Here is a 22,506-nt window from a genome sequence, read left to right on the forward strand (position 1 = left end):
GGAGGGGGGACACGGTTTACTTCAGGCATCATGATCATTGTCTCTGGGTTGCAGAAGCATGAGCCAAATATATCGAGTCTGGAAGACTCTTTTGCGTCGTCAATTAACTATATTCTGTTTTTGTCTCTGCCTTTTGTTTCTCATGACTTAATGCTAGAAGGAATCCTTCTTTTTGGTCGACTTGGAATTCTCTAGTCAACAATCCCATCCGGAAGAATGGCAACATAGTCAAGAGGAGCGCCCTCGATGCCGTCAGGCGTGCCCACAATCCGCAGGACATCCCCCTTCTTGATGTCTATATTCTCAAAGCGGATCCTCGTGGCCGAGTGCCCGTCTAGGTTCAAGGTTCCAGTGTTACCCAGCCGGTCCTCGTTGTCACCCCTCCACCGCCCTATCACCTTGTTGTCAATGGTCAGGACGTAGTCTGCCTGGCCACGCATGACATCATAGTAGTTGACGGCGACATCGTAGATTCCATCCTCGAAATCGAGCGTGGCCCAGACGGTGCCAGGATCCGTGCTGTTGGCGCCGGTGGTGGTGTTGGAGGTAGTGATGACAGCGCGACGAGCCGAGGCCATGTGGAATGGGTCGACGTTGTAGACGCGGTAGCCCTCCATCTCCATGTTCTCGGCCTCGATCCGGTACGGGTGGTTGCCGACCCTGCCCTTCTCGTCGGGAATGCTCGTCATGTTGTTGTAAAAGTTGCAGATGCTGTCCCGCCAGACGAGAGCGTGGCCAGCCTGGAAGTTGAGCCTGAACAGCATGTGCTCGAATCGCTCATCGTCCATGTGGCCCTGGAGCGCGCGCCACTGGAGGGGGAATTCTTGCACCAAGGCGGAACCGTCATAGTGGGCGTCGTAAAAGTGCTGGATGACCGTCTTGCCCGACTTGAGCACGTGTGTCCAAGGTACATGGTGGAACCAGAGGATGAGATTGTCGGGCGTTGTCTCGATCTTCTCGAAGCGCTGGGCGACCTCTGGTGGGTACTGGCCAGAGAAGCCAGTTCCCGTCGCGACGGTGCGGTCCATGCCGACCGAGGTTGCGTTTGCGCGAGTCCACTGGCCCCATCCGTTGCCGTCCTGACTCTGCGGGCCGGGGCCGAAGTGGGTGTGCAAGATATCCGCAAGCGTCTGGATGCCCAGGTTTCCGCTGTAGTCCTCGTATGCAGGCCACGACTCCATCGACATCTTGACAATGGTGTCAGCGACGAGCTGGTCGTGTCCAAAGGTGAGCTTGATCCAGTCCCTGAGCATGGCTTCCGAGTCTGCCATCGGATCCCAGGCCAAGACGCCATAAGCATACAGATTTGACATGGCGAGGTGGCTGCCGAGCCAGTTGGCGTCGGTGCCCACATTGACAACAGCCGCCGAGCCACTAAGCCTCAGCTTCTTGCCGCCGGGTCGCTCTCCTGCCACAACATCACGGACCAAACTCTTCTCCTGACCCTCGATGTGCAAGTCAAAGCCCAAAATCTCCTTCCAGAGCGGCGCCATGTACACGAGGTGGTTCTGCTGGCCAAGGTACTCCTGCGTGACCTGCAGTTCAATCACAGTATCCGTAGTCGGCAGGTGTGCAAACAGTGGGCTGGGCGGTTCGCGGACCTGGAAATCGATGGGCCCATACTTGATCTGGACAATCACGTTGTCGTCCCACTCCTCGTCTAGGCCCTCAAAGTAATCCACCGCGGCTTTTGCGCGGTCGAGCTTTGGGTTTGTCCAGTCGGCGAGATGATCGTACACAAAGGCTCGGAACATGACGAGACCACCGTGATGCTTGGTCGCTTTCGCAAAGAGGTTTGCGCCCTCTGCAAGCGTTCGGTTGTACGAGTGCGGTCCGGGCTGGCCTTCCGAGTTGGCCTTGATGAGGTAGCCCGCCATGTCTGGGATACGCGCGTACAGCTCGTCCGTCTTATCCTCCCACCACTTGATGACGCGCTCGTCGAGCGGGTCAAACGTGTCAAGACCTCCGTAAGTTTGGGGCGAGGCAAAGTTGAGCGACAGACCGAGCTGGACACCATACGGCCTGAAGGCGTCTGCGATCCGTCCAAGGCCATCGATGTTGCCCGGGCTGAGGATCTGCGGGTTGGAGTTGACGTTGTTGACCACCACGGCGTTGATGCGGATGGAAGCGAGCAACCGAGCGTACTCGGCAGCCCGCGTCATGTCGGCCACGACACCACCATTGGCAAAGAATATAGACGGGCCGGCATAGCCACGCTCGACGGACCCGTGGGTGCCAGTATCGTCGAGGTTGTCCCACTGATTCACCCAGCGGATTGGTTGGTGAGGGTTGTCGATGCCGTCTTTGCCACAGAACTCATGCTTGGCAATGCGTGCCAAGTATGCGAAAGCGCCGTACAGGGCACCACGCTCGTTCTGACCAACGATTTGGACAACACGACCGCGAGTGGACATGTAGAAGCCATCCTCTTCGAGGTCGCCGGGGGAGAATGTTAGGTTTCCGAGGGTGGTCTCGTCGGTGAATTGGGCAGCTGTTCCGACGACGATGATGCGAGAATCTTTGTCTTCGGGGTCGAGGTCTTCCGGCGAGGAAACAAGATTGACGTTCTTGCCGAGCATGCCATTGAAGCCTTTCTGCAACTCCTGCCCCGCGGTAAAGACTGGGCTCGTCTGCGTGCTGTTGAGCGCCACGATCGCATCGGGGGCTTTGAAGCGAGCAGCCGCGGCGTCATCGAGGGGCGCATACCGGAGCCATGCTGCGCTGCCATCTTCGGCCCGCACAATGGCGGCCAGGCCGAGAAGGACCAGTGAATAGAGCATCATCTGGGTGTAGCCTGTCGCGCGCTGCAGTGACAAACGGCCAGTTGAAAGGACGCTATGTCGCTCAACTCGGCCATGTCGGGCTGTGAGATGGTGACTTGAGAGAATATATGTAGTTCGTGGTAGTTTGTCAAATGCAAGCCAAGCAATTGAGATGCGCCATCGGGCCGGTGGGGATAAGTGAGGAGAAGGTATTCTTGTCCCCAATTCAGGCTATTTGGCATGGCGGAGACGGTACCGTGTAGCGTGCAGAAATAGCAGATTTCTCCAATTTCTGCGCAATGGATCCTCGGTCTTAATTCTCCGGGGACGACATGGTGCCTGGGGTGCGTCTGCCAAGTTTGGTGCCGAGGGGTTCACCCAAGGTCAACTGTCTGTGGAAATGTACAGAGCCAGAATGATGATGCCCGTCGAGTCGAGGTCTGGTCCGGTGACGCAAAATATGGGTTGGGGTGGATGTGGAGGTGGTCGCGGGCAATCAATTGACAGATTGGTTTTTGGCGTGTTGCATCTGTCTGCTGTTAACAGGTCCCTGTCCGAGTACCATAGATCTTGCCTCAATTGATCGCTCTTGCATCGCGTGAAATTGTCCCCAGGTTGGTGGGTAAAGTACCTACCTAGGTAGGTACTACCTTACCTACCAAACTTCATTACTTGGAGCGATGCATATCAGCTCAAGCCAGGCGGTAACGAAGTGCGACCCTGGTCCAAGAGGTATTTTGAAAGATTGGCCTTCAATGGCACACGTTAACACTTTTAGGCAAATATTCTCACAGCTTGGCAGCTGAAGACGGTTGCAAGGAGTTACGCGGAGGTATGATGTTGATACCCGTCTTGAGCGCTGCAAAGCCTCCAACCACGGCAGCAGACGGAGTGGCGGGGGAGTTTGTTGGAAAGATTGCTTTTCAGGGCTTGACCATGTCACCAGTGTTTGCCCTCACATTCGCCCCTGGCTTGAGCTGCCTTCACTCTTTGGCTGTTTCTAATCAAATATTCCTAATTGTCAGACTCCAGGCTTTCAAGACAGCCACGCGCGCAACAGGTACAACTTTTGTATAAGGAATCGCAGAAAAACTGGGGTACAGCCATCTCCTTGCGAGCGCCGTATTGTGATATCGTTGGGAGAAACAGGACCACAAAATCCAGCTTTTGAGTAAATAAATCCGTTTTCAACACCGTGACCCCCAACTTGATTTGCGGCTCTTTCTGCAGGTACGACGTGAAGAGGGTACAAGGATGTGACAGATGTCAGCCGGGAAGGCGCTGGGTCCAGTCGATAATCCATAGCCATTTGGTATCTGTTTGAGCCTGGAGAGCATGCAGGCGCTTGTTTCTCCCAAGAATCATAGCAAACCAAGGCAACAATCAAATTCAGTTGCTGCACGATAGTCTTTGGGCCCGGCGTCCTCCTCCTTCATTTGCCGCCATTCTGTGCGTAACTTTGTACGTCTCAATGCCTGCACTGTATTTTGCGGTTATCTGCACAGCATAGCGAGACTTTTCCCTTTGTTTCAGGGTGCCTATTAATAAATATCGCTTGTTTGGAGGAGGAGGTGGTGGTGGTGGTTGAGTGTGTGTGTGTGTGTGTGTGTGTGTATGTGTCAGGCAGCAGACTATTTCGAAGGTCAGGGGCGTCAAGTGCCAGTCTCCGAGTTCGGTTTACGTTTGGATGCGTTCCCTATTATGTTTCCTTTGTGGGTATCTTGGGTTAGTGCAATATACCCGACCCATGTGTCCACCCAGTCTCCCAAACTGTGCTTACTGCATAGTCCCGATTAGAAAGAACTAGGTTGGTATCAATTATACTTTTCGCAAAGCTGTCTATGTCAGCGTGCCACGTGGGTTACAAAACGTTAGAGTACCATAAATGGGAAGGATAGCAAATAATAGCAAAGAAACCCGAATACTTAGCGGGCGCCAAAGCGCGACTCTTGACTGCATTCACGCAAAGAGTACGACAATTTTGATTCTTGTGCTCAAGACCTGATTTCTTCCCTCACCCATCACTGCGCAGCTTCATCGTCGGACAATGGACCTTACCCAAACTCCCAAAGAAGCTGATTCGATTGACATTGGAGAAATCTGGAAAAGTCCAGAGAGGGTGGATCACGCAGCGAATCTTGCAATTGGGCGACAGAAATAACTCCCCTGGCTTGCTACTGTCATGGATGTGTTTTCCGCCTTTCATGTTCCCACCCCCAAAGGGGTGCGTACGTAGTCAGCCATGCTACCAAAATCAGTTGTTCCTCACCGAGCCACCACATACGACCATACCCACTGGAATATACGGGATCCCGTCCGCTCTCCCCTAGTCAACCCAGTGAGGGCCGAACTAGTACTCAGGTGGGTGACCACTGGGGAATCCTCGGTGTTGTATGTTTTGTTACTTTTTGCCAACTGTCCCTGCAAGAACAAAGTTTCGTATATATGCAGATCTTCATCCGCTTTCATACATCCAAGTCAATCGGAACAGCCCTGGTGATCTAATGGTATAATTCTCGCTTTGTCGGTATTGTATGTTTTGTTTACTTTTTGCCAAAACTCCCTCCGACAAGAAAGTTTCGTATATAGGCAGATCTTCATCCGCTTTCATACATCCAAATCTATCCAAACAGCCCTGGTGGTCTAGTGGTATGATTCTCGCTTTGGGCACTAAATTCGATATTAGAACACAAATGCGAGAGGTCCCGCGTTCAATCCGCGGCCAGGGCCAATTCACTTGATCATCAAAGATCATGAGGATTCACTTTTTGTCGATGTTTTATATTGTACTTCATTTTTGCTTTGATCAAAGAGGCAGGCGCGATCTGGGAAAGCTCCTACCCCGCGTAGGGAGAAGGTAAATCAAACGTCCAGGCGTTGTGGTTGGGCATTATGCGTGCACACGGCATGACGATTGAATCGCGATGGATTTTTTTTTTTTTCGTTTATTATTTATCTCTTCCGTCCAACTCTTTGCTTTCTACAGATAGCCATAGGTAGATTCTGGTGTAGCCTGAGGGTATTTTTTCCCTTCATGCTACGTGTACTGTTTGACGAACGTGTTGGAGTAACAACAGTAGTCGCACCAAGCGGGGGTGTGCTTGCAAAACACATGCAGTATACCTTGGGTATGATAAATTCAGGCCGAGTTAGGGCATGATTAATTTGATACGACCTGGCTCCATGGCGCATATGGGGGTACTGTCGTCTATACACGGCGAACTGTCGCACCACCTCGTTATCCGATTTGTGTTGGATATACGACCACCTAGGTCTAGCTTACTGACCCCAAGGTTATAGACTGCCACTAATACAGTAAAACACATTGCGAAAGGCTCCATCTGTTGTTAATTGAGGCGAGTTGTGGTTCAATATTAAATTAACCACATTCCGGTAGACAACCCTAATCCCCAACCACATTGGGTATCCCCCCTCACCGTCGGGGAAGGTGATGGTCTCGGTGTGGTAGAAACGGGGCGAGGACGTGTCGTCGTTGTCGTCGTTGTCGTCGTTGTCGTCGTTGTCGTCGTTGTCGTCGTTGTCGTCGTTGTCGTCGTTGTCGTCGTTGTCGTCGTTGTTTTCCTCGTCGACGGCCACTACTGCCGCTTGGCTGTTTCCAGGACGTCGGAGATTGGGACCTTGCGGCTGCTGGCAGGGCCGCTGTCAAGAATGTGAGTATCTCGGCCATGTCTAGGCCGGTAGATTCCACAAGGGCTACCACGGTCTATCCATCACTCAACGATATCCACTTCTAACCCCACCCAATAGTAACATTGCACAAACACGTTCTGGAATCTTTTCCACCAAAACTCCACCCAAACCTGCCACACCCCGTATCGGGTCTGTAAGCCGAATTCGGTCATTAGGAGTGAAAAGTTCTGCACAAAGCCGTCTGGCCAGCCAGTATACCAAACCATTCCCAACTCCCAAACGCATAATGCACAATGCAGGCGATCGTGGGCTGGAAATGGAGAGATTTTTAGCTTAATAAAATCGCGTAATTCTTTTGCAGCTACTTTACAGTTTACAGCCATTCTACATGACGCCCTCGTCTGTCACCACGCCTCGTCTCTAACGTGTGCGGGAATCCCACCAAAAAGAGAGAAAAAAAAAAGAACACATAGTGCAGATTATTGCTGGATGGATCTGCACGTGGATACTAGTGAGTGCTGGATAGCTGGAGCTGAGTGCTCCATCCCCTCTTCCCTTGCCTTGTGGCGCCTCTCCTCCTCGGCCGAATGTGGAGGGTCTTCAGGTATGGCAATTTTCTTCGTTTGGTAGGAACCGTTAGAGGATGTATCATCATCGTCGATGATTATTACTGTTGCTTGGCCCGTTTCCACAACGCCGAGGGTTTTTGGCGTTTGTGGCCTGCGCGGCAAGAGGAGACTGGGTTGTGGCCTTGTGGGGCCGGGGCCGGGCCCTCGTCCTCGGCCTCTTGTTCACGGTCTTTGCCGAGGATCTCTTGTAGTATCTCGGGGTCAATCTCCTCTGGTGAGTCTCCGAACAAATCCTCTTGGTCATCTTGGGTGTTGGTGATGTTGCTGTGACCGGATGTATACACGGATGGGAGGCAGAGGAGGCTGGGGCTTTTGGTCAGGATAGTGTGAGGCATTGGCTGCATTGGCATGTGGTGTCCTTGGCGGCGAGGTTAGAACCGGCTTTGACGGCTGGACATGAGGAATTCTGGTCGTCGGGTTGGCAAGTTCCTGGGTGGCGGGGATATTGCCACCTTGCCAGGCTTGGGGCTGCCAGCATTGAAGGGATATAAGGAATTTTGGTCCTCAGGGGAGGTTGTTGGGGGTGGGTGGCACCGGCGTCCTGCTGGGCTTGGTGGGTCAGGTGATTTGTCGCTGCTGAATATTAAAGGAATTATTTTTTAGCAAGTGTCAACACCACCTTCCTGTTCAAAAATTGGATGCCAAATAAGATATTGTGGGTGCTGGATAATTCGACGCTTATTTTGGGCGTTGATCGTGTTTACTCTCACATAACTCTTTTGATGGCTAAAACATAGTTAGAACTTAGGGCGTGATATTCTCGTTAATAAAGTTCTCTCTTCCCAATTAGGCGGTACTTTACCCATGTAAAGAAAATGGGAAAAGGGCTTGGAAATAGCTTTTCGACCGGGTTACCCGGGATAAACCTTTTACCACTGCAAACACGACCCCTTTCAAGTTACGTATTTTTGTGGTAATCCAAATAGGAAATTTACGCGCTATATAACGGTTTCTGCTAATTTTCGAAAAAGATATATAATATTGTTGTAAGGGAACCCGGCCTGTGGCCTTTAGGTTTTATTAGCGCCGGATTTACAGCGTAAAGGAGGGTGAAACCCATTTTTCCTGCTCCTTTTGGCAAAATTAACAAGAAAAATTCGTCGTTATGGACGAGAAGATCACACCCTTAGAACTTGGTCGGGATTCCGTAATTTAGCGAACTTTACGACATGCATTTTTAACTCCGAATCAAAGCATGGTTTCTCATTTCTTTTGTGGATTGCTATTCTATTGTTTTATTTATGCAGCAAATCATTTCCCCCAATCTTGTGGACGTTTCCGTGAACTGGTTTTCCATACGCCATTGGGATGCCGAGAGGGTACTTGTGTAGACGAAGTCACCAAGGTTGAATGGCAGCATAAATTAAGTACTCCAGAAATGAGCAAGAGATTAAAGTAAAAAGTGGACGTGTAGTAGGTTGGCAAGTACCGCGGCGGGGGTTTCCTTTTTGTTCTCGACGCTGGATCATGTCCACGAGAAGCTTGAGCATCATATTGGCTGGTGTTGAGTTTTTTAGGCCTTTTCTGTCATTATTTTCAAACCGCCATTATGATAATTATCAGTTTGGCATTTTTGCCGCTTAACTTTTTTCGCATTTGCCTTCCCAGTCGTTTATTTTGATTGTTAGCTGAATTCGCCATCATGTTTGAGGAAGATAAGTTATTTCGGTCTTTTTGTTCTTTTTCAAACGTTTAATCGTTTTTTCGTCAAATCCGCGTCCCGTTTGCCTGATCCGCGCCCCGTCCAGTGCCTTGGCTGCTTAAACTTTTGCCTCGCAGGTAAACAAATGCTCCTTGGCACTAACGCAGTTTGTTACAACTCTGATCCGCCCTCTGGCCGCTGCACAAAGTGCAAGCAAGGACGTTCCTGCAAGCCGATGTAAAACTGCCCAAAGACTGCCCAAAGACTGCCCAAAGACTGCCCATAACGTTGCGTACCCCCTGTTCGGCACCCCCCCTGTTCGGCACCCTGAAAATCTAACAACGAAATGCCTACTTTTATAAACTGATTTAAATATAAAATTATCAACGGACAAAAATACAATCGTTTTCACGCTTCTCCGGTTCATTAACCTCTTCTTCATCAGCTAAAGGTTCCAAATTTTCTATATCATTTTCCTGCAATCCAATAATGTTCTGTTTGTTAACCAAAAGCTCGTTTGGATCCGGAACCACCCTCCTCCTTTTAACCGGCCGTATTGCCTCCAGTTGTGCTTCCAATAAGCTGATTTTTTGCTGGGCGCTAGCCAAAAGGGTATCTTTGGCTTCGAAGCTTTTTTGGACTTTTGCAAATAAAAGACGTGAAGTAGCGTTGGTTTTGTTGGATTGGGAAAGTTTTTGCAGTTGAAGTCGGATATCTCGGGTCGTTTTAGGGGTTTTCCAAATAAGTAAAGACGGGTCGTTAATTTTTTGGGCTGGGCTTTCCGGTGTTTTATCCCTTTGCAAACCGTTGTTTTTATCTTTTATAACGTTGGCGTTGCTATTTTCTAACAAAAAAGGGCTTAAAAGTGGTTTAACCAAGTTTACCGGCCATAACCCCGTTGTACGCCAACCAGATTGAATGGTTTTTGCTATAAATGCTTTTAATTTGGCTTTTCGATAACAAAGTAGGAAATTTCGTTTTCCAATAACTGTTGAACAGCAAAATTGGCTAACAAATCCAAGTTGACGTCGATAAGCTTCTTTTAACGGCCCAAAAACCAATAGATCCAATGGTTGAAGAACGTGTGACGAATGAGGGGGTAAATATAGGAGTTGAATATTATTTTGCAAGCAAAGAAGCATAAATTCGTCCGTTATATGTGATCCATGGCCATCCAAAACTAATAACCGCTTTTCAGGGGTTAAAGGTTGGGTATACGGAATAAACACCTTTTTTAACCATTCGATAGCCGTTTGGTTATTTGTCCACCCGTTTTCGGTTGCATGAAATTGCCAATTATCGAAAGGGCTTAAATCCGTGGGAAACCATTGTTGTTGTACGTTTTTTCCCTTAAATATAACGAGGGGAGGGAGGGCAACGCCCGTAGCCGATATACATTCGATTATAGTCGTCCAACCACGCGTTCCGGGCTCTTTTCGTTGCAACGGCCGGATCTCGTTAAGCCCTAATACTAGGCCATTAGATCCTTTGCCTTCCATTATACCGGTTTCGTCCATATTCCAACGGTTTTCCGGTTTAATAGCGTTAATAACCGGGTTCGTAATATAAAGCCACCAAGATTTAATTACCTCCGTAGTAGCGCCATTAACCCGGGCGTTATCTATTCGACGGGGCCTTTGGGTTTTAAGGATTGGATAACGAGCCAAAAAACGAGTTATCCAACGTTTTCCAAGGCCTTTTGTCTCTCCGGCGGCTTGAAGAATTCGTTCGGCAAAAAAGCGTAATTCTTGATGCGTTGGCGGAAGCCCTAAAGCTGTTTGGGTAAGTACCCAATCAGCCAAATGCTTTTCCTGTTCCGTGGAAAGCCTTTGAAAAGGGCTTTGTGCTTTTTTATAAGGTTGAGAACCTTTAAGTCGACTTTGAAGTGTAGACCTAGGTATTCCCCATTTTCGGGAGGTTTTTGCAATTGGATTGCCATTATTGACGTCGTTAATTGCAGATATAAGCTGTTTTTCAGTATATTGCTTCATTGGAAAATGGAGAATTAAAATCAGAAAAAAGTAAATCCAAAAGTGACAGATTCATCGAGATATTTATAATAGAAGTTGGAGGATAAAAATAAAAGTGTTGTTATTTTTGGGTGCCGAACAGGGGGGGTGCCGAACAGGGGGTACGCAACGTTAACGCCTATCAACACCTGGGCCCTGGCCACTTGGCATGTCGCCCAGCGTCATTGCACAGGCCACGACGCGCCATCCAACTAAATGCGGATGGACACTGATAAGGTCAAGACATGAATACAATTTTATATTTACTAGAATATTTCTGTGTCGATGCTTCAAGGAGGCTTGTTCACAAAGAACACCAGCAGGTCGTGTATCCGTTGACTGAAACCATCACGGCGCTGCACGACTTCCACAGGCTGCCGAACATAAAGCTGGCCCTCGATCATGAAGCCACATCTGTTTGCTGGTCAGTTGAAGCAGTCTTGTGCACCAAGAGTTCACGTTCTGAGCAGCGTCTGAGAAGCCCGATTTGACTCACTGGATCTTGAGAAACCAACGCAGTCTCTATGTATTCTTTGCGATCCGCTCACCGCAGTTTATTACTTTCGTGTGACTGTGGGGGTGATCAATGATTCAAGGGCTGCTACAATTTCCTGAGCAAATATGACGACAAATGCCGCAGAAAGCGACATTGCGTTGAGCTGTCGTTGCAGCGGTCGTAAACAGAAGATGTGGTCCAAAAAATATGCGTTTTCGGGGTCTCTTTATTTATCAGATCTTGTTGAAGGAGGAACTTAGTCCTCGTCAACTTCCATGCGGCAGTAGATGCAAGTGAACGAGCCTCACGAGTCACGACTGACTGGACAAGGACACATTTTGGAGCGGATGAAAAATAACAAACTTAAACATAAATCCGCACAAAATGTCTATTTTCGACATGCCAAAGGGTATCAAGTCTGCGATTCGGTGTACGTAAACAAATCTTCATCATACGTAGCCATGTAAAATGCTCCCAGCCTCCCACTGACTCACTCCGCTTGTGACTGCGGCTGCGCATCACTCTTCCATGAGTTCAAGTCCCCCCATCCCAGCCCTGACCTCGTCAACCTGGCCCTCCCGCAGCCTCTGATGCCTCCAGCCCGCAATCGCGCCGCGCAGGAACACCTTGGCTCCGCTGTCACGGCGCCTCTTGTCCGGCACCGCGGGGCGGCCGGCGGCTCCAAGCCAGCGCCTGTACCTCTTGGCCTCGACGCGGCGCAGGCGCTCCTCGGTGGTGCCCTCCCACTGCGCCCCAAAGTGCTTCTTGGCCATTCGGATGGCCTCGTCCGACCTGACGCCCTTCTTCCAGGGCCTGGGGGCTGTCGGCGGCGCAGGTGAAGGTGGAGGGGCAGGGGGAGGGGCCCTGCGTTCCCGGAGAGCCGGGTCGCCCAGTCTTGGCGGTGGCGTCACCCTGCCCGTCTTGGGCGCTGCCGGCGAAGAAGGGGGAGGTGGAGGGCAGGGGGCCATGCGTCGCCGCGTGGGCGAGCTGCTGGGTGTTGGTGGTGGCGCCACCGTGCCAGGCTTGGGGGCTGGCAGCGACCCAGAGAGAGAAGGGCTCTTGGGCCCCGGAGTGGGGCAGTTATTCGGCGTCGGTACCGCCGCCGTCCTCCTGGGCTTGGGTGAAGTGGCGGGCGAATTGGTGGGTGTTGGACCACAGCACGGCGCCGCCTTGGTGGGAGAGCTGGTTGGGGAGTTGGTGGGAGTTGGCGTAGACATTGTGCCGGCTGGACTGGGGTCAGACTGACTGATGATTGTTGTTGGAGCTTGGGTTGGAAATCAAATACCTTTTTCTGGTTTCTTGTGTGGTTGGTAAGAAAGACGTCCGTGGACCTTTGATGGGAGATGCAGAGCAATATATACTCGTTCCTGGATTCTCCTTCGTTGCTGATAGTCGCAAGTAGTTTGTTGTAGAGAGAAGGATGTAATCGGAATGATTTCAGTGGTTGCGAGTGATCGAGAATTTGGGATGGAAGTAGCTTTGCTATGATCATGGCAAGATGGATCCAGAGAACCCAGGACCAAAAGAATGTGGGAAGTCGAGTCCTTTATATATGAATAAATGCAGCCCAAATCCTGCAGGTGATTTCAAAAACTCATCCAAGTGCAGATTACTTAGAGTTTGCTAAAGCTAAGAGACTTTCTTGCATACCTTCCCTTAGGTACAATGCGCGAAGCTGCTGTGCATGTACAGTTCTACACTAGCGTTTACCTTGCCACTTGTCGGTAGACAAGCTATTCCGGTCAGTAAGCCGGAGGTCACAAATGGACGTTTTGATATATTCCAGTGCATTTTGTGCTGACGCTTGATCGTGACAAATGCCTTTCATGAGGGTGTTACCAGTTGGATAAGTGTAGCGTCACGCGAAGGGCAAGTATTGCTACAGTTGATCCAGGTTGAACAAATTCCGCTCATATGATTGAGCTCGTGCTGAGATATCAACAGTGACCGTGGCTGTATGATTTGATTTTAATTAAAGAAAAAAAGCCCATTTTCACATGATGGAGTGCCTAGGGGCATATAAGGTTCCGCCTTCAAGGGAACTATTATTTCGATATTGGGTGGTGCTTGCCCCTTCATGTGATACGCAGTCGTCATCTACTGCTTTTTCATTCGGCTTCAGCCGCTGTGGCCAAAATTGGAAGTCACGACTACCGCTTCGGGGACGATTTCAAGCTTACGAGGCTGGACTCTGGAGGAAGCCACGAAGTGTTTCACTGAGGCCAACGATCAAATACCGGCAACATGGATTCATGGAATTTGGCTATTGCAATGAAAATTGCAGCTCCTCCCAGGACATCGAGTGCTCAGGCCTGTGTTGATGTTTGCGTGGTTATGGCCGCGAGGCAAGACCATTTGCGCCAAGGTATTGCCAAACGTGGCCAAGCAAATGGTCTCGCAGGTGTGCGAAGGAGTAAAGGCGCAGGGAACGGTGTTCTGATGAAGAAACCAAAAACAAAGCTGGCGACGGTCTGTTTGAGGGGAGTTTATCTATTCACACAAGAGAGAATAAGGCCTGTTTCAGTTGCCAAGATAGTTCAGGCTCTTTGGGAAGCTAGCTTTTCGTTTCCTGGGTCATTGACTCCCTTTTGCAAGATGAAATGCCAGTTCTGTTGATTCATGGGCAGACATGCATGTAAGGATATCACGTGTTTAACCACGTGATCTCATGACACGTAAAGAATCTTCAACCGATTCTGACGAGCATGTAAATAGCTAGAAGACAGAGACTAAATTACGTTCAATTTGTTATATTATTTTACCGATCGCAGCGATTATACAATTCCTATTAACATTAATTAATATTATTAATTTAGGCAATACAAATAAATTAAATAAAGGTATTTAAATTGCTAATTTCCTCGGTTAACGCCGTATTCGGAAATAGCAACGGGGATATTATAATAATTACAAATTCCGTACGCCAACGCGTTTAACATTTGTGGATTACTATTACGTAAATTCCTAAAAATGTCACGGCCAGGCATACATTGGAGAACCTCAGTGTATTAGGCGCTATCGACGAAAATTCTAAACTGAAGAGAAGAGAGAAATTACAATCGTCGACGCGCTCAAGAGACGCGCTTAAATCCGGAGGTAGTGGATCCTTGTCCGATCCCTGGCTCGGTGTGGAGCCGAGTCGTGATTCTGAGGGTAGGTCTAGGGGCCTGATCCTCACGTGATTCTGAGGGTAGGTCTAGGGGCCTGATCCTCACGTGATTCTGAGGGTAGGTCTAGGGGCCTGATCCTCACAAAAAATACCGGTTAAATTGTTATAATTTAAACTTTTTGCAATTTTACCACCAGGGTTATATCGCTAACCAGCACCCGTTCCGAACCGTTATTTTAAACGAAAAAAAACGCTATATCGGATATAAATCCGTTAAACCGACGTGCATAACAAATATAATTTACAATCCCGAATATATTCGAAAATCCTAACGAAAACGAATTTTTGGACCGTATATTTAAAAAATTTGGAATCCGTTCCAACGATTAACAAAATATCGATTTGGCAACGTTAAAAAACGTTACAGCAAATTTTTCGGAATATCCGAATAAGGTAATAATTATTTAAAAAAACGTATGGATTATTAAAATAATTTGTAATTTTGGGAAATTTATAATACGAAAAAAGGGGGATTTCCTGCTGGAATATTATATCGACGAATTTAAAAGTTGGAAAAAAAAAATTTCGACGATTGCAACCGAAATTATACGCGTATTTTTAAAAATTATTTACAAAATTATAAAATTACGGTACCAGGCCGAAAATATAAAAAAATAGGGCGGAAATTGGTGGATATTATGGAAATTGCAAAAAAAAACCAAACGGTAATTACGCAAAATAATAATCCAAACGAATATTTTATTAAAAATACGAACGATTGTTATTCGATAATTACCAATACCAATCCGATCGATATAATTCCGAAAATAAAATTTTAGGGGCCCGAATTTATATTTCGTTTTTTCCCCAATATATAATATAATTATACCCGTTACCGATTAATTGTTCCCGGGAAATAATTATTTGGAAATATACGAGCGTATAACGAGGATAATAGGAGGAAATATTGGAACGAACGGGCAAATATTTATAAAAAATAATTAAACGCGTACGAAATTTACCAAATATATAACCGTTTAATTATAACGCAAAATATTACCACGTATAGGAATTTACCGTTTATATATATATTTAACAAAATATTTCCGTTTATTACGTTAAAAATTTTTATATAAATTTGGGAAAAAAATAATAATTATTTAGAAAATCCATATAATTTTTTAGACGAAACGGTATTTAATTTCGCAAATATTTGCCAAATAATGCAAATCGAAATTTTTCAAATATATGCGGTATTTCCGTCGATATTAAAAAAAAAGGTAAACGAATATTTCCAAATATATATAAATAGGGATAAAACGTTGTTAATAAAAATGGTGCTAACAGGGGATATAGGGGTAAACCCTAGGTGCGGCGTGGTAAATAACCAGTGCTAAAAGCGCTAAATAATAGGTAGAAATGCACTATAATTTTGGTACTGATAAATAATTGGTTGGGGGAGATTTTGCTTTATTTCCCTTACATACTCTCCGACATCGAAGTGGGGGTCCGCACGCCAGAAAAGGTTCCGGTGCCGCGAATGAATTTCCGAAAAACTAATTTGTATGGGTTTTTGAAAAAACACCCTCATTTGCATACAAACCATCTCTGGGTTTGCATTTAAACGTTGACTTGGTGAAATTTTCAACCCGGTACAGGGTAGCTGACTCGCAGGTGCAGGGTGGGTATTAAACCCGGTACAGGGTAGCTAACCCCACTCGCTGACCTTTAAATTGCATTCCTGCATTAACAAAGTAACGGAATTCCACCATTCCCCACTCCACTTCGGCACTAAATAAAATTGGCTATATACAAATAAAAGTGGGCTTATTACATGCAAAATAATGCATATAATTAACACCCCCTCTCTTTTGCTACTTAATCCAAAAATAAAGTCGGAAAAGAAAAGTACGTAAAATAAAACCCCCAAAACAAAAAAACAAAAGAAATTCCCCCTTGTGTCCCAACCCAACTCGAACCCCCGGTGCGAACCCCCTGGATGAATAAGCCCTTTGTACCAAACCCCCGATTGACTGAACCCCCGAATTGAAAAAGACCCCCAGAATTGTAACAACCCCCGGATTCGAACCCACGACCTACAGATTATAACCAACGGAACTTACTACTAAGCCAGGTAGCTAATCTGGCTGTTCGTTGTTGTGGATCCCAGAAAAGTTTAATATATAGGGTAGATTAAAAATCGCTAGGTCGCCCAAAACGCGAGCTAATTAAATTCGGATTCGACTTCGGGTATAAGGTCGGTATAAGTTGCTTAATAATCAACCTGAGCAGGGTAGGTTTGGGTAGATCGGTTGGTGTCGGGCTAACAAAAATCCAATAATTGCAAACAAAGGAGAAAAATGGTGGTAGTTAGCTAACGAACTAACTAGGTGCCCTACAATTCAATAGGTAAAAACTAAGTTTACAGGGGTTTTAACCCTATAAGCTCTAAAAAAACCTTGTGAATTGGAAGCGTTAGGGGCTTTGTAAGGCCGTCAGCGGGCATTTGTTTGGATTCCAGGTATTTTAGGGTCACTAATCCTTCTGTAACTAACTCCCTTACGTAGTGAAATTTTAATAACGTATGTTTAGTACGTTGGTGGTGCGTAGGGTTGTGTGCGTTAGCTATAGAGCCTGTATTATCTCCAAATATTGCAATAGGGCCTTTTACAGGTAGTCCAATCTCTGTAAATAGGCTTTTAAGCCACTGTGCTTCACGCAGGGCTTCCGCTAAGGCGTCGGTTTCGGCTTCTGGGGTGCTTAAAGCTATAGTACTAGCCTTTTTGCACTTCCACGTTATAGGGCCCCCAGATAGGGTATACAAATATCCGTAAGTGGATTTTGAATCTTCCCTAGCCCCGGCAAAATCGCTGTCACTAAAACCAAGTAATTTTAGGCCTTTAAAACCCCCAATCAAAGAGTTAGGTGGTAAATTAGCTTTAATTACCCTATTTCCGTAGCAGATTGCTAGGGATTTAGTACCTGCTAAGTAGCGAAGTAGGTTTTTAGCTGCCGTTAAGTGGATTGTAGTGGCTTTCGTTAAAAAACGAGATAACCATTGAACCGCAAAACCGATGTCCGGGCGCGTTAATAGCATTAAATACATTAGGGTGCCGATAATACGCTGTAACAATTTGATTTCTAGCGCATTTACGGGTTTGCCCCCACTATATTTTAGCACACCCGGCTGTAAGGGAACAGAAATAGGTTTTGTTAATTATATGCATTATTTTGCATGTAATAAGCCCACTTTTATTTGTATATAGCCAATTTTATTTAGTGCCGAAGTGGAGTGGGGAATGGTGGAATTCCGTTACTTTGTTAATGCAGGAATGCAATTTAAAGGTCAGCGAGTGGGGTTAGCTACCCTGTACCGGGTTTAATACCCACCCTGCACCTGCGAGTCAGCTACCCTGTACCGGGTTGAAAATTTCACCAAGTCAACGTTTAAATGCAAACCCAGAGATGGTTTGTATGCAAATGAGGGTGTTTTTTCAAAAACCCATACAAATTAGTTTTTCGGAAATTCATTCGCGGCACCGGAACCTTTTCTGGCGTGCGGACCCCCACTTCGATGTCGGAGAGTATGTAAGGGAAATAAAGCAAAATCTCCCCCAACCAATTATTTATCAGTACCAAAATTATAGTGCATTTCTACCTATTATTCAGCGCTTTTAGCACTGGTTATTTACCACGCCGCACCTAGGGTTTACCCCTATATCCCCTGTTAGCACCATTTTTATTAACAGGTTATGAGCCCGGAAAGGTTCTAGCTAGTGCACTAAAGCGCACTTTGCATTATTGGAAAGCCCTGTTTTCAGGCTTTAATTTGGTTATTGTCGCATATCCGCAGCACGTATATTGACGAAGATATTGCTGTTTTTGTGCAAATTGTTGGTTATAGGTGCTACGTTAGCACCTATCCCCCCTGTAATTACAGTGAGGGGTCGCTATATTAGCGTTTGACTCAGGCCCAATTTTCAGGCACTGCAGCGCTCGCTCGATTGCAAATCCCAAAATTTTTGGTGTGGTTTTTATGGGTTGTGCATCGCTATTGCGATTGGTTCAAATTTTTAGTGCGTTAATTAGGGTTTGCGCTAACGAGTCAGGGCCAAAACCCCTGTATTCGCCCGCTAATAGCCCAGTGATCCACTAACCGAACGCTGCAAATTACCCTGCAGGTTACCCTGCACCCACCTAGCGAATTGAACTTTCGATCGCTAGTGCACCTGGATCGGTACAAATAATACCAGGGCACCCATTAATTGTGGATTTAGGGATTCCAACCCTGTATTTTCAGTGGATTCGATCATTGAAAATAGCAATAAGCCCTATATTTGGCAAGTATAGGCCTGTAACCGTTAGAAGGCAAACGGCTATAGAAAATCCTAGATTGGGGTATTTACCCTTAGGCGACTAGGTTAGTTTTTAACTATAATTCAGGCCACCCTACAATGGAAGACAGCCCTATGTCGGGCCTCCCAGGCCCAATTCCACCGGATAGGGGCCCTGAATCCAGCCCGAATGAAGTTCTAACCGCTAAATTACAGGCGCAAGACCTGCAATTAAAAGCGTTAACTACGCAATTGGATCAACTTCAGCACACAATTCAACAGTTAACATCTCTGTTGACGCTGAAAAATGGTGAACCCACTAGTTTTAGTGGTATTGCGGGTATTAATACCCCCAATAGCGGTAATCTGGAGGCCAACCCACAGATTTTTAGCGCTAATACCGCTACCGCACCACCTAATCCACCCGGTAACCTAATTCTAGGTGACGGGATAGGTAAAGAACTATCAAAACGGGTATTTTCCTTCCCCGAAAATTGCAAATTAGTAGGGGCTAGCAATTACGACCTGTGGAAACAGGCACTTATAGTACAATTCAGGGCTATAAAAGCTGCGGAATTTATTTCCAACCCTGAAATTGGCTATAGCCTACCGGAACATGAGCAATCAGTCCTATTATTGCTTATTAAAGACAGCCTAACCAAGGAACCTTTAGAATCCATTGCATGGCATTCCAGCCCTGTAACGGCCTATAAGACCCTGGAAGATAGCTATTCCGTTGCACCCGAAATTAGCAGAGACTCGCTATATCGGGAATTTCACGCCCTAAATTTTTCGAAATTTAGAGGGTCAATACCAGAATTTAACAGCCGTTTTAATTCCCTGGTAGCTAGATTAGCGAATGCCAACGTGCAAATTAGCCCTATCGATGTACGAAATCAATACCTACGGGCCCTGGAGGGGACGTTCCCTACCTGGACCGAACGCCAACGCAGTACCCAACGGGCCCTGCAGGCTATAGGCCAAAATTCGGATCGATTAAATTTGCAATACCTTATGGCGGACCTTATATCCGAAAATTCGATTTCAGGCTCTACAACTGCCAAAGCCACTAATTACAGGGCTGAAGGTCGAAAATCAGGGAAAAAAGGCGCTAAAAAGGACGCTAAAAAGGAAAATAATGGGCAGGACGGCACCTCCAAATCACGAAAAAAGGGCAAATCAACCCCTAATTCGGATTCGGCTATTGCAAAAGATAATAAATCCTCCAATTCCAGCGAATCGAACGCTGGAACTTCCATGATTTCAATGGATTTCGAGTTATTTACGGGCTCGATTCCAGGTGACGTTAGCGTTTGCGCAGCGTATAACGCCCTGGAACAGGCAGGCGATTCGGGCGGTAATTTACCGTACCGGGCACTGCAACAGGAGGTTAATTCCGCTATTAGCGGGGTTATAGAATTATGTTCGGAATCGGATTCGGAACCCGATTATACCGGTAAAACGCTAAAACCACAGGTATTAGCAACTAATTCTAAGGCTAAGACGAAGCCTGGAAGCGGCGTAAATAGGGACCCTAAGCCCCGACGGCTAGGCTACCCGGTCCTGTACGATACAGGTAGCACGCACCATATCTTTGCAAATAAGCAATTTTTTACCGATTATACCCCCGGCTCAACAGTCGAAATCGGTACCGGAGGTGGCCCTGTTAGGCCTATTGGCACTGGAACTGTTAAAATACAGGTCCGGTATGGCTCCAAAATTGACGAATTTAGAGAGGTTACGTTAAATAACGTGCTATATATCCCCTCGTTTGGAATAAATATCGTTAGTGGGCTAATACACTACAATACAGGGGGCGTATTATTAAAAAATACCCTGTACGATCGGGATCGCAAGGCGTGGGGACGCCTAAATACCGCCAAAAATTCGTTCTGTTTGGAGGTAAAAGGGTGCGATATCCTTATTCGAAATACTACATCTACGGTTTCGAATTACGCCTGTGTAATTGGTGAATATAGCACCGCCTCTAGCCTAACCTTACAGGGGGTTACAAAGGGCTACGCAGCCCCGTTGGAGGTAAAACTAAATAATATAGTCCCTGAAGACCAAGACGACTATAAAATCTACACCGATTCGGAACCGGGAGAAAATACGGTAACGGAAGTGTTAAATCCCAAACAAAATAAGGATATAACCGTAGATTTACCTGTAATGCAGAAATTTAGTGCAAAAACCCCTGAAAATCCACGTGAGATTGGGCCCCGTAGGCCCGGTAAGCCGCTAGATGACCCTTTTAAGCAGCCTAATACAAAAGGGGCTAATACCGAAAAAGAGGGGGTTTCCCACACAAGAAATCCGTTGTTAGAACCTCCTTTAGTACCGGAATTAGTGCAGGCCCCTGTAAATTACCTCCCTTTAAGCCTAAATCGAACTACCGATGGTTGGGTAACAGCTGAAGGAGACGGAATTACAGGCGATTGTGACGAAATCCAGGCCCAAAAAGCCCTGTTATGGCACAGGCGCTTAGGGCATATAGGGTTGTTATTGCTTAAAAAGACCGCTAAAAACGCAGACGGTCTACCTAATTTCGACAAAATTAGGGCTATTACCTGCATTACTTGCATTAAAGCCACCTCTGTTAGGCGTACAAATAAAGGGGCACTCCCTACACCCCCTAATATCCTCGATTCCATAGAGGGTGATACAGTAACCCTTAAACCTAACCCTCACAATAAAAAACCCGTATTTTTGTTATTAGTGGATCGAAAATCACGTTTTCGGTGGTCGATCTCACTACGGAATAAAGCCGGACCTACGGTTTTAGTGGCTATTAAAGGCTTTTTTAAGGTTTTAAAAGCTACGTACGGGCGCTACCCCACTAAATTTCATTTTGATGGGGGGCACGAGGTAAATACAGAGCTTCAAGATTGGTTTGCAAGTAAAGGTGTTAATTTTAGCACCTCCAACCCCTACAACCATGGCCAAAACGGGCTAACGGAACGGTCCGTTAGGGTTATTTTGGATAGGCTAAGGTCTACCATTTTAGCGGCAGGTCTACCACTATATTTATGGTGTTATTTACTGTCAGCCGTGGTTGATTTAGTTAACCGTACAGCGGTAACTAACAGGGAGTTAACACCCTACGAGGAATTTTATTCCGAATTTCAACCTGGATTACCACACAGGCCTAATTTAGGCCATTATCGGGTTATTGGTACCGTATGCCAGGCTATTATACCGCTGGAAAAACGCCAAAAATCCAACAAATTGGCTCCCCGAACGGAAACAGTAAGGCTTTTAGCCCATTTATCCAATTCTACAGCGTTGGTTTACGCCCCCGCCAGACGGGCCGTATATAAAACCTCTACCGTAAAAATTTTAGAGGGTATACCCGCTGAAAATTTGGCTATTCCAGGGGAAACGCTACAGATTTCAGAGGGGGAAAATCCAGATTTAGAGGGGGATTCTAATTCTGAACCTGAAGACGAAATCTACAGCGCCAAAACTTTGGATCCAGTGGATAATAATCCCCTACCTCCCGCAATTACAGTTCCTCCCTGGCCTGTACAGTCTACTGTTCGCCCCCCAGAGCTTATAACGGTAGCGGTGCCTAATTCAGCACCTAAAATAACGGAAGTTCCGGTGTTTTCGGCACCTAAAATACAGAATATGGAGTTAAATTCGCAGTTCGAAAACCCAGATCCTATGGATATCGATTACGTGCATTATCTTTGTTATCAAACCCAAAAGAAAACAAAGAAAAAGCCCACTAAAGACGGCGAACCAAATAGCTACCAACAGGCCCTAAAAAGCCCTGAAAGTGCTAAATGGTTAGCAGCTTTAGCGTCTGAATTCGACCAGATCGTTACTGCAAAAACCTTCCGTTTTATCCCTAAAATTAAAATGCATACAG

General features: G+C 46.7%; 7 protein-coding genes and 2 non-coding genes across 9 annotated transcripts; 4 read left to right on the top strand and 5 right to left on the bottom strand.

The window, feature by feature from the left end:
- Nucleotides 1-191: 191 nt before the first annotated feature.
- MGG_07646 (alpha-glucuronidase) lies at nucleotides 192-2,783 on the bottom strand (the record flags this gene model as incomplete). The annotated part of the gene is made up of 1 exon (XM_003711524.1): nucleotides 192-2,783. One exon carries the CDS (start codon nucleotides 2,781-2,783, stop codon nucleotides 192-194), a length of 2,592 nt encoding a protein of 863 aa, XP_003711572.1.
- Nucleotides 2,784-5,044: 2,261 nt separating this feature from the next.
- Nucleotides 5,045-5,160, top strand: MGG_20334. The gene has a single exon (XR_001729789.1). It is a non-coding gene; the product is annotated as a 5S ribosomal RNA (ribosomal RNA).
- Nucleotides 5,161-5,394: 234 nt separating this feature from the next.
- Nucleotides 5,395-5,492, top strand: MGG_20128. The gene has a single exon. It is a non-coding gene; the product is annotated as a tRNA-Pro (tRNA).
- A 382-nt stretch (nucleotides 5,493-5,874) lies between these two features.
- MGG_16670 (uncharacterized protein) lies at nucleotides 5,875-6,837 on the top strand (the record flags this gene model as incomplete). The annotated part of the gene is made up of 4 exons (XM_003711525.1): nucleotides 5,875-5,890; nucleotides 6,160-6,433; nucleotides 6,531-6,606; nucleotides 6,793-6,837. 4 exons carry the CDS (start codon nucleotides 5,875-5,877, stop codon nucleotides 6,835-6,837), a joined length of 411 nt encoding a protein of 136 aa, XP_003711573.1.
- A 243-nt stretch (nucleotides 6,838-7,080) lies between these two features.
- On the bottom strand, nucleotides 7,081-7,377 carry MGG_07648 (uncharacterized protein; the record flags this gene model as incomplete). Its single annotated transcript, XM_003711526.1, has 1 exon — nucleotides 7,081-7,377. One exon carries the CDS (start codon nucleotides 7,375-7,377, stop codon nucleotides 7,081-7,083), a length of 297 nt encoding a protein of 98 aa, XP_003711574.1.
- Nucleotides 7,378-10,983: 3,606 nt separating this feature from the next.
- On the bottom strand, nucleotides 10,984-11,343 carry MGG_16671 (uncharacterized protein; the record flags this gene model as incomplete). Its single annotated transcript, XM_003711527.1, has 2 exons — nucleotides 10,984-11,107; nucleotides 11,255-11,343. The coding sequence occupies 2 exons, from the start codon at nucleotides 11,341-11,343 to the stop codon at nucleotides 10,984-10,986; spliced, it is 213 nt and encodes a 70-aa protein (XP_003711575.1).
- A 364-nt stretch (nucleotides 11,344-11,707) lies between these two features.
- On the bottom strand, nucleotides 11,708-12,406 carry MGG_15214 (uncharacterized protein; the record flags this gene model as incomplete). Its single annotated transcript, XM_003711528.1, has 1 exon — nucleotides 11,708-12,406. One exon carries the CDS (start codon nucleotides 12,404-12,406, stop codon nucleotides 11,708-11,710), a length of 699 nt encoding a protein of 232 aa, XP_003711576.1.
- A 1,027-nt stretch (nucleotides 12,407-13,433) lies between these two features.
- Nucleotides 13,434-14,023, top strand: MGG_16672 (uncharacterized protein; the record flags this gene model as incomplete). Its single annotated transcript, XM_003711529.1, has 2 exons — nucleotides 13,434-13,658; nucleotides 14,006-14,023. 2 exons carry the CDS (start codon nucleotides 13,434-13,436, stop codon nucleotides 14,021-14,023), a joined length of 243 nt encoding a protein of 80 aa, XP_003711577.1.
- A 1,640-nt stretch (nucleotides 14,024-15,663) lies between these two features.
- Nucleotides 15,664-16,126, bottom strand: MGG_16673 (uncharacterized protein; the record flags this gene model as incomplete). The annotated part of the gene is made up of 3 exons (XM_003711530.1): nucleotides 15,664-15,722; nucleotides 15,786-15,854; nucleotides 16,012-16,126. Coding segments are annotated over 3 exons (243 nt in total), but the record flags the coding sequence as incomplete, so codon positions are not given.
- Nucleotides 16,127-22,506: the final 6,380 nt, after the last annotated feature.

This window comes from Pyricularia oryzae, chromosome 3 (genome assembly GCF_000002495.2).
Source record: "Pyricularia oryzae 70-15 chromosome 3, whole genome shotgun sequence".
Lineage (NCBI taxonomy): Eukaryota > Fungi > Ascomycota > Sordariomycetes > Magnaporthales > Pyriculariaceae > Pyricularia > Pyricularia oryzae.